The sequence below is a fragment of the Tiliqua scincoides genome, chromosome 8 (genome assembly GCF_035046505.1).
Source record: "Tiliqua scincoides isolate rTilSci1 chromosome 8, rTilSci1.hap2, whole genome shotgun sequence".
In the NCBI taxonomy this organism is placed as follows: Eukaryota; Metazoa; Chordata; class Lepidosauria; order Squamata; family Scincidae; genus Tiliqua; species Tiliqua scincoides.
This window is the reverse complement of record NC_089828.1, coordinates 29,810,603-29,826,178: the sequence shown is the minus strand read 5'-3', so window position 1 is coordinate 29,826,178 and position 15,576 is coordinate 29,810,603. Positions and strand designations below refer to the sequence as shown.

At 44.0% G+C, this 15,576-nt stretch overlaps 1 protein-coding gene across 1 annotated transcript; it reads left to right on the top strand.

Annotated features, from left to right (window-relative positions):
- Nucleotides 1-879: 879 nt before the first annotated feature.
- IFI30 (IFI30 lysosomal thiol reductase) lies at nt 880-14,924 on the top strand. The gene is made up of 7 exons (XM_066635669.1): nt 880-1,213; nt 9,154-9,336; nt 9,507-9,581; nt 10,398-10,487; nt 12,076-12,228; nt 12,935-13,003; nt 14,393-14,924. The coding sequence occupies exons 1-7, from the start codon at nt 1,088-1,090 to the stop codon at nt 14,471-14,473; spliced, it is 777 nt and encodes a 258-aa protein (XP_066491766.1). The 5' UTR covers nt 880-1,087; the 3' UTR covers nt 14,474-14,924.
- The last annotated feature ends 652 nt before the right edge of the window (nt 14,925-15,576 follow it).

Here is a 15,576-nt window from a genome sequence, read left to right as displayed (position 1 = left end):
GCTGCTCCCAAATCTTTAGGATTCCTCTATCAGAGGAACAAAATTATTTTGCTTTTCAGCAATAATGTAAAACATAATACAAAAAGTAACCTTTTAGTTGCTGAGGACTAGGGTTTTGTTTTGTGCCATATTTATGTGTGTTGCACAGCTGTCTGTTCATGAAAGGATTTTAGCCTAACAACTTTATTTAAATAAACTCAAAATTTTCAGTGAAAGTTGCCTGCTTTTTACAATTTTGGAGGCAAGGGACATGTGTGAGAGAATCTAAAATTTTATAAACCAAGGTTACCATCCACAATTTTATTACCTTTTCTTTCCTTCTGTTTGTTTTTTTAAATAAATTTTGGAACTATGGAGTATTACATGAGACAAAAATTTAGCTTCCAAAAAGCATTACTTGACCCAAGGCCTTTGAGTAATGTGGAAGCTTCAGGTTTAAAACTCACCTTGCCCTAGTTTTCATGTAACAACTTCTGTTGCCTGTAGTTCTTAAAGCCTCTGCAGTTTCCAAGCACCATGTAAGATTTTTGGGTGGCTTTAGATCCAAACTAGAAAGCAAATTTGTTTTTGCATCAAATTTGACGCAAGCAGGAGAGATATTGTATAGTGACAATCCTTTTCAAATTCCCAGATTATCAACTCCTTCTTATCAACTCCACAGATTAAATTGGGGAACTGGATAATTTTTGTATGCTAGACAGACTTTAGAGCGTGCACATGTTTGTTTGTTGTATAATGAAGTGTAGAGCACTGATAGCTTATCAACATTGTTTGCATTCTTGTGTGTTAAAGTAACTCTGCCTTGAATCATGAGGTATGGTATCTGGACAAACCCAGCCAACAACAAAGTGTGGGGAACTTCTACGAATGAATGCTCTGTCATTAGTATGATGGCCTTTCCCCAGACTTCCCTGGCTGATGTCTGGTGTCTCTGCGCCTCCTGATTGGGATATGACGAGCTGAGTCATGAATGGAAGAGGAAGAACGGGCTGCCTAGAGCAGGAAGAGGGCGGGCTCTGATACTGTTTAAAGTCTCACCAGCACGCCTGAATTCTCAAGACTCTTGAATTGCCACCCTTGCGTGATCATGGGCCCTTTGCTCTTGCTTCTTGCCTGCTGCAGCTTTTGGGCAAGCACTGGAGATGCTAAAATTGCTTGTAATTACCCACCCCAGCTTTGGTGCCAGTCCAAGGAGATAGCACAAGCCTGCAAGGTAAGGAAAAGGATGGATACTCAGACTGGTTCCTGGTGTTCAGCTTCATGTCACTCACCCTAGCACTGTTCACCACCATAACATTCCCCACAGTTTGGTGGTCTTAGCTGGGGATACGCTGAAGGCTGTAGTGCCTGACTCCCACTGGGCCCAAAGCCTCACTAGGGGAAAAACATGTACTTGCTTCTTTCAGAGGAGGGGAGAGTGGCACTGTTCTAACACTTGCGCACGCAAGGATGCTGGTCATGCCGCTTAAGTCTTCTTGAATTCTTGCTTTTCAAAACCTGCTCCACTCTGTGTTCAGAAACATGCAGACTGTTTTGACCATTCCCAGGTAGCTTTCCTAGTGAAGGGGATGTCAGGGGTGGGAGCAACCCTCTTGTTTAGGCAGGAGGGTCTTTGAATTCCTTCTCTGATCAGACTGGAGGAGCAGGTCATAGTGTGCAGCATCTTCCTTGCTCTTCAATGCACGTTGCTCAAGTCTCAAGATTTTCTAAATGTTTGCTGAACTTTCGGCAGATCCAGTCCCTCTGGTCTGTGCCATGTGGGCCTCTGTCCTCGATTAATATTGTTGTGAAAGTGTAAATTGGTTTGCTGCCTTCACACTCTTGAAAACAATTTGCTGGCTAACCTCTTATTTTAAAAATCTTGTTTGCTAATGTGACGTGGCTATTAGCAGGGCTAGGCTGTAGGTAAGACAAGAGATGAGAGAGAAGCAAAAGCAGCCTCCTCTGTATGGTGCAATATGACCTGACTGACACTGTGTCATCCAGTCTCTTTAACCTACCTATTTGTATTGCATGTCTGCAATTTCCAATTGTCCCTTTGGGTAATTGAGGTTATTTGCATTGCTGGGGGTTGAGGGGATGAGCAACAGGCTTCTTGCAAAGTCTCATGGAGAAAATTTATTTTGGAAAGAAAAGGCAATGGCTGAAAGGAATACAGTTCCTTTGCAAATGCACTGCTACTTGCAGCTGTCATGCCTAAAACACTGCAAGTTTGCTGGCAGACACAATTAAAAATCAAACGCAGAAAATATAATTCAACCGAAGTAAAGTGCAATATATGGCTTTGAGATGGTGGGCAAATACATCCAATCGCCAGTTCTTATTTCTTTGGTGTAAGGCAGCTCTAGAGTCCACTGTAGCTCTGTAGAAGGCTATTGGGGGATCTATGATATAGCTGAAATTCGAGGGAGCTAGGGCTAGGATTTGTGGATTTCATTTCTGCCCAGCCCACAGGTGTACACATTTGATCCCTGTTGCATATATGCAATGTTGGGTAGAAATGGCGTAAGGGTCCCCTACCTTTTCATTCTATAATTTGAGCAGTATATGTTATTTCCAGATGGGTTGGGGGAGGTTCTTGCAAAGGACTTTAAATTAGGTGGACTTTGGCCTGATCCAGCTGTGTTCTTAAGCAAGAGTTCATTCTTTATTATGAATATTTAAACGCATTGACATAATGGATGGGGGTGTTTGGTGTGTATGTCTTTTTTTTTTTTTACAGGAAGACAGGAAACTAGACCACACAAGACTAATATCAGCCCATCTGTGAAACAGATATTTTACAGGAGGGCCTAATCCTGTTTGGGGTCTCCAGCTCCTTTTCTACTTCTACAGTTCTTTTTCTCACTGGCAGGATAGGACAGGGTCTGTTAATCCCTTTCAACACTTGAAAAGCTCTTCTTTTCAAAGAAGACCCCAAAGGGCTAGAAACATTATATATATGTTCCATATTCATATATGTATGTTCCAGAGGGATCTGAAGGCCTTAGGAGTGGACCCCAACAAGTGGGAAACTCTGGCCTCTGAGCGGCCCGCTTGGAAGCAGGCTGTGCAGCATGGCCTTTCCCAGTTTGAAGAGACACTTGGCCAACAGTCTGAGGCAAAGAGGCAAAGAAGGAAGGCCCATAGCCAGGGAGACAGACCAGGGACAGACTGCACTTGCTCCCCGTGTGGAAGGGATTGTCACTCCCGAATTGGCCTTTTCAGCCACACTAGACACTGTTCCAGAACCATCATTCAGAGTGTGATACCATAGTCTTTCGAGACTGAAGGTTGCCAACGTGTGTGTGTGTGTGTATATATATATATATGCTTTTCTGTTGCAAAAAAAAAAAGTAGTATTCTTGTTAATTAGTTTGCATTTGCCCACCATTTGTCAAAATTTCCCACGGAAATCCCCATTGCTACAAGTGTCAGTCTCGGAAGTCTGCCCAACCTCATCATTCTTTCACTTCTCTTTTCCAGAAAGGAGTAAGATTGGAGGCTGGGCATGTCATGGGCTGAGATTCTTTTCCCCTGTGGTCTTTCATCCTATCCATTTACCACTTCCCTTGCAACCTGTCTTTCTTTCTTGCCTACAGAGAAGATGGGACAGGTTTTCATTGCATCTTTTTCCCAAGGAGTTCTAGATAGTGCATGTAGTTCTCTCGTCCCTCTTGTAATCCTCACAAGGACCCTGTGAGGTAGGTTATGCTGAAGAGTGACTGGTTCAAGGTTACCCAGGAAACCTTTTGGCTGAGTTGGAATTTGAATCTGGGGCTCTGTGAGTCAGGGGTTCTCAACTCAGGGCTTCTCCCTGGCTTTACTATACCACCCCTGGACCATTGTCCCAACCTCACAGCAGCTCAAGGGCACACGTGCCCAATTTTCAGGTAACCCACATGCTTAAGGGATCCAGTCTTTCAGCTTGAGGGTATAGGCTACTGTTTTTAATTTCGGTTCTACCAGTCTGTGCTATCTCAGGGGGACATAACAAACCAGAGACAACAGAACCCAAGTTCTTAACCAAAATAAACCAAAACACAGAGTACAAGGTTCTTAAGCATAGGTACCAGCTAGTTTCTACACACACAGACAAGCCAAGTGAGTACACTGTTTCTGGGGCAACAAGCCCCTCCATCCAGTAGTTCTGCCACCACCTTGGTTATGCCAGCAACTCAGCCCCAGGCTGCCTACAAGCTTTCCCTGGCTCTTGCATACTTTGGCCTCCCTTTACACTCAGGGACCCACATCTCCAAACTCCGGTACGTATTTTAATAGCGACATAAACAGCTACGCTGGATTAGCTGAATTCCTGGTCCTTAGTACTCAAGACCACATGCAGGTCTGTAAGATATATATTGGTTTATTAAGAATAAAGAATTGGTTACATATAGCCAAAAGGCATTAAGGAGTTGTGAGATAAGATTTACAACATACAACTGTCAAAAATAATAAAGCTGCTCCTAGTTCTAATTACCCTTATCTCTCATCTGGTTACTCCAACCCTTTGAGAATAGGCAAGGTGGTTACCTATCAAGCCATAATGATTTGGCTCCCTCTGTGATTTAGGTGGGGGCACTGTCCCAGATGAGGATCCACTTGGATACAGATCCTCTTATATGCAGATGATGCTGTAATAATGTCCTGGACCCATTTGGGTTTAAAATGCCTTTTGAAAAAGTGTTTGGAGTAGTTGTCAGAAAACCATTTACAGCTGAATTTTGACAAGTCTAAAATATTCGTGTTCTCTAGAGCAGTGTTTCTCAAACTGTGGGTCGGGACCCACTAGGTGGGTCGCAAGCCAATTTCAGGTGGGTCCCCATTCATTTCAATATTTTATTTTTAATATATTAGACTTGATGCTACCATAGCATGTGACTGCATTTGGGGAAAAGTTACAGACCTGTACTTTTAACAGACTATGTATATGCTTTTAACAATGAAAGTAAATAGGACTTACTCCTGGGTAAGTGTAGATAGGATTGCAGCCTAGGATTGTTAAAAATTTCCCTGCTGGATGATGTCACTTCTGGTGGGTCCCGACAAGATTCTTTTTCTAAAAAGTGAGTCCCGATGCTAAATGCGTGAGAACCACTGCTCTAGAACAGGGGTGCTCAAACTTTCAACTTTAGGGATGCTGGACCTTTAACAAGTGTATAGAAGAGAGAATTTCAGCAGGTGCAACTTGTCATCCCACAGATGACAAGCTTCACCTGCTGAAATTATCTCTCCTATACAATTTTAAAGGTCCAGGATCCCTAAAGTTGAAAGTTTGAGCACCCCTGCTCTAGAACATGGAACCTGTATAATTGGCAACTACATTGACACAAATTAGAACAAGTTAACCACTTTAAATACTTTGGTCTAAATTTACATTATAGTTTCTCCTGGGCTATTCACCGGAAAATGGTAATTTATACAGCTAATGTTACCTCTGAGTCCATCACTCATTTTTTCTTTGCAAGAGGTAACTATTATGTGCCAGCAGCCTTGAAGACCTTTAATGCTAAGGTGATTCCCCAATTATTTTATGGAATTCCTCTTTGGATTTGAGCTTTAAACAATGCTCTGGAATCTGTCCAAGGCAAATTTCTGCAAAAAATCTTGCACTTACCAAATTGTGTAGCTTATGCAGCCTCGTACCTAGAAACGGATCAATCATTGCTAGAAACCAGGACCTGGCCGATGACTATCAAATATTGGCTGTGTATATATTACAACTATGACCCTTGAAGCCTCAAGTAGCCTCATATCTACACTCGCTGCATAGTTATCAAAAAAGGAGAGCCTTCTCCCTCTGCCGTTCTATTTGGGAAATTTCACAAGATCGCTCATGGTGAAAGGCGATGCCCATGTGGGCTGGGATGTATTGACCACTCCATTGTCCACTCCATTCTTTATGGTCCCTTTTACACCGAGATCTGTCAAAGATATCTGAACCCTATATTGAGAATAAGAGGAGGATTTACTGATGTGGCAAGAAAGTGCTACCTCCTAACTGACTCTTCTGTGGAAATATCCGATACTGTGGCAATTTTCCTATATCAGCTCACTGAGCTGCACAGTCGAGAAGTTGATTTGCTTCCAGTCTGACCAAATGTATATAGTTTGCAGATTTGTTTTACATGCCGATAAAGGATTCTATCAGGCCCAGCACCCATGATAGAATGAATACAGCCCCTCCCTCTTGCAGTACTTCAGGAATGCTGTTAGCCAACCAGTATAGTCTGATCCAAAGAACATTTTAGAAGGCTGATGCAGTTACTCATGGGCACTTGATCTCATCCCCTCCCAGCCAGTGAACCTCAGCTGCCTGGCTGCACTGAACTCCTGTTATCTTGGTCCTCTTGGCCACTGAGAAGCAAGATAACAGAAAACATCCCCACCTTCAATTAGGAAGATTCTCACCAGCTGTGAAAGAATGGTTGCAAGCTCCTAAGTGGAAACAGGCATGGCATAGATTTTCACCTGTACTTCACAGGCTCCTAGTCCAACATTTCAAGTACTTATAGTTTAATAATCAAGAACAGGGGTCTCCAAACTTTTCAGCACAAGGGCCACATCGTGTATCTTGACACAGTTTTGAGGGTTGGAAAATAAAAAATAAATACATGGAGGACCTATGTGCTGAGAGTTTGATTGAATGCAATAAGTGGGTGGGGGTGGAAGGAGGAGGGGAGCAGAGGGCAAAACTGATTTGCACAGGAAAAGGGGGGAATGGATTTTGAAAAAGCATCGAGCAACCTATGATGTAAATCTCAAACTTGTTATGTCTCAGTTTCTACTCTGTTTTAAGTTTAACTAACATACAGTATTTATATTCCAGGTCTCTCAGCATCAGTATATATTTCATTCAGCCACTAGAGGTGCTGAATTTAGTGTCATGTAATGGGATTTTTTTCCATTACATTGCATTACATTCGGCACCCTGACATGTGACTTTTGAGCTCTGAGAGGTTGGGGAACCTCACAGACCAGATAAAATCCTCCTGAGGGCCAGATTTGGCCCCTGGACCAGGGTTTGGACACCCGTGATCCAGAATATAAGGCCATCTTTATAAGCATTAACTTGGGAAGGGCCCCTGCCTTAGTCGTTGTGAAGCAAGCACCATTGCTCTTTACGGAGCAGCAGCCCCCTTTCTGTTGGGGCTGCTGTGTTGAGGAGCACTAGGCCAAGGTACTTGGACCCCCACAGTGCAACTTGCTGGCAAAGCAACAGCAGCTGTTTGTGCCCCATGAGTAGGACTGGCACATCCATGAGGCCAAACCAAAGTGGTCATCTCTGGCAGCAGATGGGGGGGTGCCCATTTCCATCTGCCTACTTGCCTCCTCCTCCTTCCATTTCCTGGGTTGAAAAAAGGAAGAGTGGGACAGAGAGGAAGAGGAAAAGTGAAGGGGAGTGCTGAGCTAGGACATTGGAGAGTGGGAGGAGCAGCCACTGGCAGATCATCAGGTAAGGGGGCAGCATTTGGCATGCCCACTCAGGCATCCAGAGGTCTTGGGCCAACGCAGGAACTAGACAAGTGTTTTTATTCCAACTGTCCTATGCCAGGCAGAGCCTTTCAATGCTCTGGGCCCTCTCCATGGCCCTCAGCCATACACACATTTTATGATGATGATGATGATGATGATGTTATGCATTTGTACTGTTGCCAGTTGGTCCATTTGAATCTCCAAATGGCTTTAACATAAACATAAGAACAGCCTAGTTTGAGGCAGACCAGGGGCCCATCCTGAATAAAAGAACTACCAGGTAGGTGGTTGTGGGAGGCCAGGAAGTCCTTGTTGTTTGTCCCCTGTATTTTATGTTCAGACATAAACTACCTTTGAAGATAGAAGTTTCATTTTGCATCATATCTAATAACCATTAAAAAAAGGTCTCCAGCGTTGTGTTTCCCACAGTGGCTAACTAGAGACATGAGGGCAATAGCTCTCTATCACAGTTTGCCTCCTAGCAACTGAATCACTATGTAGACAACATGGCCAACAGTCATTAATAGACTGAGCTCTTCCCTTTTGCGGTGAATATGCCTGTTCCTCTTTTAAAGCCATCTAAGCGAGTGGCCATCACCATACCTTGTGGTAAAATATTCCGCTGATTCTGGGCTTGCAGGAAGGAGGAATGTATTTGTCTGACCTGAATCTGAATAGAATTAGTTCTAAGTTTTGTCTCTGAGTGATCAAGAGAGTAAGCAAGGCTTTTCTCTGTCCACTTTTGCCACACCTTGTAAGTTATAAACTTTTTTTTTTCTAAATTGAACCCCCCCCCCATGCTTTAGTTTTTCCTTGTGCTAGCTTTAGATTGGGGGGGGGGAGGGCTTGATTGTGATGCTCCCTTCTCTGAAAGTGTTTAATAGTATCCTTTTTCAAAGGAGAGATCAAAGCTTTGCACAGGTTTCCAGTCATGATGTACTGTAAATGATGGCTTTTAACACCTGAGAGTTAAAAAAAAAAGTACTTAAAAGTTTTTCTTTGTTTCTTTCTGATTTGTTATGAGCCTGCTGAACACATGATCCAGTTGGTCACCAAGATGCATGATTTCCCCTAGGGCAATGGTTTTCACACATTTAGCACCAGGTCCCACTTTTTTAGAATGAGAATCTGTCAGAACCCACCAGACGTTATGTCATGACTAGAAGTGACATCATCAAGCAGGAAAATTTTTAACAATCCTAGACTGCAATCCTACTCACACTTACCAAGAGTACATCCCATTTATTACCATTGTTAAAAGAGTATACATAGTAGCTTGTTAAAAGTACAGGTCTGTAATATTTCCCCAGATGCAGTCACATCCCATGGTAGCATCAAGTCTATTAAAAATAAAATATTGAAATGAATGGGGACCTACCTGAAATTGGCTGATGACCCACCTAATGAGTCCTGGCCCACAGTTTGAGAAACACCACCCTAGGGTAAAGAATTTGACTTTTTTGGCCCAAGGGTAGGTGACTATGGGCCCAATCCTATCCAGTTTTCCAGTGCCAGTGCACCACGTCCGGTGGTGGTGGGGGGCAGTCACAGTGGCCTTCTCAAGGTATGGGAACATTTGTCCCTTACCTCAGGGCTGCATTGCACCTGCATCAGTGCTGGAAAGCTGGATAGGATTGGGCCCTGAACCAGTTGATCCACAAGACTACAGTTCTTTTGACACCCCTGGGTCTCTTGCAGGTGGAGGAACACTGTGCTAAGGTGGCAGCACGGTCGCATAAAGCTTCTCCTGTCTCTGTGAGCCTCTACTATGAAAGTCTGTGCCCAGCCTGCCGGGGCTTCCTGGTTCTCCAGCTCTTCCCCACCTGGGTGATGCTCAATGATATCATGAATGTCACACTTGTTCCTTATGGCAATGCAAAGGTAAGGAGAACAAACTTCCTAGAGAGGAAGGCGTGGGGGGAGGCTACATGCAAATTGTGGGTCGTCTTTCTTTGAAAATTGATACATGACCCCTTCCACCTCTCTCTCTCTCTCTCTCTCTCTCTCTCTCTCTCTCTCTCTCTCTCTCTCTCTCTCTCTCTCTTTTGCAGGAGACAAAGAAGGGCCAAAAGTGGGAATTTCAGTGCCAGCATGGTGAAGAAGAATGTGTGGGCAACCTGATGGAGGTGTGTGCTTCTAGGATACTGAAGTCCTATGCTGGCAGGGCAGGATCAGTGGTGGCACAAGAAAAAAATGCAGGGGACACAGAAGCCACTCCCGAGTGGTGCATAAATAAGAACAGAAGCTCTTGGCCACCTGTCAGGGATGCTGTAGCAGTTCCATGCACTGAGCAGGAGGTTGGATATGATCCAAGGTCCTTCCAACTCTAACGTTCCATGATCTTCTAACACTGCATTTCAGGGGTGAGCTCTGTCCCACCTTGGATTTTCAAAGGAGAAATAACGGTGTATTTCACACTGTTTGTCCCATCCTAAACAAATTCTTCTGCACTAAGTCCTATTGATTTGATCAGAGTTTAAAGTTCTGTTGCTCACCCCAGTTCTGTTACTGATGGATGGCAACACTATGGCGACACTGCTCTTTATACATATTGAATTGTGGATAATAAAAGCACTCCAAACAGAGTCTGTGAAAAGTGTCTTAAGTAACCACAAGGGTCTAGCAATGTGGGGACAGGTCACGGGTGTGCTATACATTCTCTTGTGCCAACTATAGCTAGGCCCCACAGGTGACTGGGTGTCCCTTTTTTGAGTACTGTTGCCTGCAGCCATTAAAGTAATATGTGCATATCTGGATTTTGGACACTATGTAAAGGCATGGGAAGAATCTAAGTTTTTGCCCTTGCTTTTTTTTTTTTCCCCTGGGCTTCCAGGTGCCCCTTCCCCCATGTTTCTCCCAGTGGGCTCTCGATGCTGATCTCTCCTCTGTCTTAGTCTCTGTTTTTTGTTTGCTTTCTAATTCCTACTGCCCACCTTCCCCAGGCCTGCCTCATACACCTGATTGAGTACAACTACTTTCCAATCATTTTCTGCATGGAGTCGGGCATGGACGTCGTAGGGGACCTACCACAGGTACATCTGAAATTATTCTCCACCATCCTTTCTATGCCACTCTAGAACCGTGTCTGTGTAACCATGAATCACAAAACCCAGGAGGAAGGACTCTGCTACCTCCTATTAGCCATGCTTTCCACTGAGCCAAAAATATGGTGGCTGTCATGGTGAATCCATCCAAAGATCCATGCATTTCTCCACCAGATGGATGCCTCCAGGAAGCTTATAAACAGGGCATGATGAATCTAGCAATCCACCTGCTAGTGCCCAATAAGTGTTCACAAGCAGTAGACCCACTCCGCAGAGAATCTTTTCCAAAATATCAGTGCTAATAGCCAGGATGGGAAAACTCAACATGGCTTGACTCTAGTTGAGTCACTGAGTCACCGCCCCCATGAATCAAAAGAGTCCTAACGGGGGCACTTTCCTAATAGCTAAGTCACCCTTTAGTGATTCTAAAAGACTCAAGTTGCCCCCCCCCATTAAAAAAGTCTGTCATGGAAAAAACGAGGCTGCTGCCAGGGTGTGTGTATGTTGGAGCTCTCTTTATCTACTCCCTTGCTGCCCTGTCCCATCTGTAAACAGAGTGGGAGGGATTGCGAGAGAGCGGGGACAGAAGCATCAAGAGGGAGGAGGGTCATGTGCAGCAGCTGCGAGGATTTCTAGGATGACCTGATCCTTTGCAGCCCTACTCAGAAGTAGTCCCACTGCAACCAGTCATTCAATGAGAGTTCCTCCTCCCAACCAGCCATCACTCAATCATAAGGCAAGAATCCCCCTGGGCTATTCTTCCTGCCCTCCCTCAGCCAATGAAAATATCAGAATGCCCATTCATTGTCCAATGATCATCCATTCCTGCCTTCCAATCAGAGATGGGAAAAGAGAGCCCAGTCCCGTCTCCCGCCCCCCCCATTCATTGCAACATTAACCCTTTCCTGCCCTCCCCAACTGGAACCTCCCTCCTACTTGCCCCGTCAGAACGCTGGCACCATGAGGTTTTTCACGCTGTGAAAACAGTGCACATGAACACCAAGACTTGTCAGCATCCGTGGGGTGAGTTCTGAGTCAGGGGGCCCTGACTTGAGGCTTTTTCAGAGTCTTCCACACGCGCAACTCACAGTCGCCGAGTCACTCAAAATCACACATTTTCGCGACTTGTGTCTGAGTCACTGACTCAAGTTCCCAACCCTGCTAATGGCTACTGATGGACCTTTCCTTCAAGGTTTGAGTTAACACTACAAAATCAACCTGTTAATTGCTAGGAGTGGTCTAATTTTCCCCATCTGATGCTCTTTTTCCTGAGGGAGCTCAGTCCTTTTGATGATGTGAATGAATATATAAAGGTACTTTCCCTGAGGCAGACCTCTTGGTCCAACAAGCTCAGAATCATCTCCTCTGACCAGCAGCAGCTCTCCAGGGTCTCAAACAGAGATCTGTCGCAGCCATAACTGGAGATACCAGAGATTGAACTTTGGGCTTTCTGCATACAAAGCAGGTGCTGCTACCATTGAAACTGTGTGTTGAGGTATCTATTCTGCTTGGCACTCAAGCCAAGATGGTAAAGTAGCAAGGATTCTCACCCTACTGCCTTGCTCTGTTCTTACAGTGCCTGAAGGTGTATGCTCCAGACTTTCCTCTGTCCAACATCACTGCGTGTGTGAATGGAGATCTGGGCAACCAACTCATGCACCGTAATGCTCAGCTCACCAGGGCCCTTAACCCACCTCATCGATATGTGCCATGGATTGTTGTTAATGGGGTAAGTGCCACCAAGAGACTGGAAGATTGTGTGTGTAGGTGTGAGTACCAATCCCAGTCCCATAAAGACTTGTCCACCTATACTTCCAGATGGGATGTTTAGTACCGGATTATCTCACATTGTTCATACACTATTTGCGGAGTATTCACACAACATTGTTGGCCATCTGTGATTCATCTCTACTTTTTCCCCCATGTGGTTAAGTCTTATTAACAAGGAAAATCAGTTAATGAAAAAAGCAGCACACAACCTGTTAGTATGGACAATTATTAGTTCTACTGTTCTTTTTGAGACCCGTGTGACCTGATTTAACAGACCCAGACTGCCCATGAAACAAACAATGCCATTCACATTGGGCCTGAATTGGGAGGCAACAGGGAAGGGGCAATGAACAATAACACAAGTTTCAAGAACATTTCTCAGCGGTTGCCTGTTCATATCTCTCTCTGGATATGAAAGCAAATCATTTGTTCTCTGCTGTAAGAAAGGGACATTCATTCATTCATACATACCTGCATACATACATACCCTGCTTAATCTCCCAAAATGTATTCTAAATGACTGGCAGACTGTGTCCGACTGGTATTCCAGAGAGTGCTCCAATTCCTTCTTGATGGTTTGCTTGTAGAAACGGTTTCCCCTCTCAGCGATTGCCAAGGAAGGGAATGTCCTCACTTTGCATTTCACTTCTTTTTTTTTTTTTTAGAACCACACAGATGAGCTTCAAAAAAAAGCACAAGATTCCTTGTTCATGCTAGTTTGCAGCTTGTATAAGGCAAGTATCTCTCTTTAGGGATTAATGCTTAGTTGTATGCTAAACCCAGGTGTGTTTTTTTTTTGAACAATCAAACCATCAGTAGGGTCTGCACAGTGAAGAGATGTGACAGTCCACTGAATTACCCATGAATGTGGTCTAGGCAGACAAAGGGTAAAATGTAGCTAGTTTATCTAAATGAAAAAGGGTTTAAACAATATGGGTAAAGAAAGGTGAGTAGTAAAAGTATATATATATATAGGGCCCAATCCTATCCAACTTTCTGGTGCCGGTGGAGCCTCAATGCAGCCCTAAGGAAACACATGTTCTCATATCTTGAGGAGGCCTCTGTGACTGCCTCCCCACCACGGGATGCAATGCACGCCCCATTGGCACAGTTGCACCAGCACTGGAAAATTGGATAGGATTTGGCACATAATTGGGCAGCAATTCCTTAAGAGACACCAGGAAATTGAAACGTATTTTCCTATCTAAATGTAAGAGCTAAGAAGAAGGCATAGCTCAGAAGGCAGACAGGATGAGGCAAACAAGAACAAGGATTTGAAAAATCTAGTTTTTGCCATGTCACTCCTGACTGGTAGAGAGAAAATGAAGTCAAGTAACTGAAGAACCTGTGTGTTCATGTGGCTGGCCCTCTTGTTTGCTTCCATACTAACCCTATCTGCCTTCTTTAGTCTCACATGTCACTGAAAACTCAGAAAATGAATGACTTTTTGACAATAAAACATTGGTTCCTGTATGTTTTCCATTACTCTGCTTTGTTTTCAAACCTAATGTGTGAAAACGATTTTTTTTTTCATAAATACAATTGCACTGCCAGCCTGTCTGCTGTGGAATGGCAAAGTTCAATTGAGGCTAAAAGATTTCTGCCTTTAATTAAAAGCTTCCCAGAAACAGGTTTAACCCATTTTATTACTCTGTGTTCAGCATATATGGGAGATTAAGGTTTGGGGGAGGGGAAATTTTAGTCAGTTTCTTTTCCTGCCATATACATGTGTGTAATGACAATTCCATTATTTCACTACAAAGAAAATTGATATAACTCTATTGTGCTATAAAAGACAAATGGAACACATACATGCCAAAGGAAACAAGTTGAATTAAGGGGTAACTCATCTGAGCTGCTGATCCGAGCAGAAAGCAATCAAAGAGGTAGCATTTGAAAAGAGGAATTGTTAATTAATGTTGCAGATGGAGCTTTGCTGAATGGAGAATTATGATTAAACATTGTTGAAGGATCTTGGCCTTGAGGATGGCTTAAATAATATAGTTCTATATTAAGTATTGTGTGCAACTTCTGTTTAGTTCCAGCCGATGTGGAAAAACTAAGATCTCAGTGTGAAAGCACCCTTTTGTGGTTCTGAGTATGTTTGTCTTGTCTTCTTACAGGGTGATCTACCTCCTGCTTGCAGTGGGGAAAGCCAGACTCCACTTCCCCTCTCCTCAGAAAATACCTGTTTGAAAGTGTAACTTCAGCCTCTAGTGTCCCACAACCCAGCTTTGCATCTTGCTCGACCTCTAGAGCCAGCATGATCTTGAATGGATCCTGTAGCTAGAGGAGGCCTCCTGTCTAAGGCTGACCACAGGAAATGTTTTCTACCATACTCAATGTGTCATTAGCCTGTGGAAGGCACTGCCACAGGGTGGAGCTCTGGTCTGGAATGCACTGAGTGCCAAGGAGCAGCTGGACCTTTCTATCTGTGCAGAAAGAACAAAGAACTGCTGCCAGATGCTTTGGGAAGGAAGGTGCCCTCCATTCCCGTGTCGCTATTAGAGCAAGCTTGTGGGAAACTTGGCTGCTGTAAGCAGGAGTTCTCACTCCATTGCTGCAAATCTTAGCCATACTTCAACTGATTTTACTTCAACATGGAAATTTTGCGTTCAAAAATTTTAAAAAAAGATGTATCTTTTTTCCCAAAAAGATGTGCTGGTCTTCTTTTGGAACTGGGTGAAGACGGGGTGTGTGAAGAATTTGGGATCAAATAGGCTAGGGGGCTGAAGTCTAGTCTCAACCAGATTTTTCCATCTGCTTTGTATGATCTCTGCTGATGTATAATGGCAATAACCTTGGAGGATCAGGTCAAAAGACCTTCAGTATCCTGTTTCCAATGGTGGCCAACCAGATGCCTCAATTAGCAACAATTAGTAGCCCACAAGAGGGCAAGAAAGCAGCAACCATCCTTTGCTTTTTCTCTAGTTCAGGGGTCTCTAAACTCCAGCCCAGGGGCCAGATGTGGCCCGCAGCCAGCCTCTTGTCCCCTGAAAGCCCCTGGCCCACTTTGCCAAACATGACTGGAACTATGCTCTGGTTGCATCTGGAGGGTGTTCTAAGGGCCAGAGAGGTTGAATGAATGAGCCCATTCATACATTTATTCACACAACTAAGTTCCATCTCTAATTTATATAAATTTTATATTTAATTTTTTTTTCCAGCCCTCAAAACTGTGGCAGACATTTGATGCAGTCCTCTGGCCAAAAGGTTTGGAGACCCCTGCTCTTGTTCCTTGAGGTAGACTGCCTTTGACTCTGCAAGTTCTGTTTAGTTTTAGCTTTGTAGTTACATATATTAGACC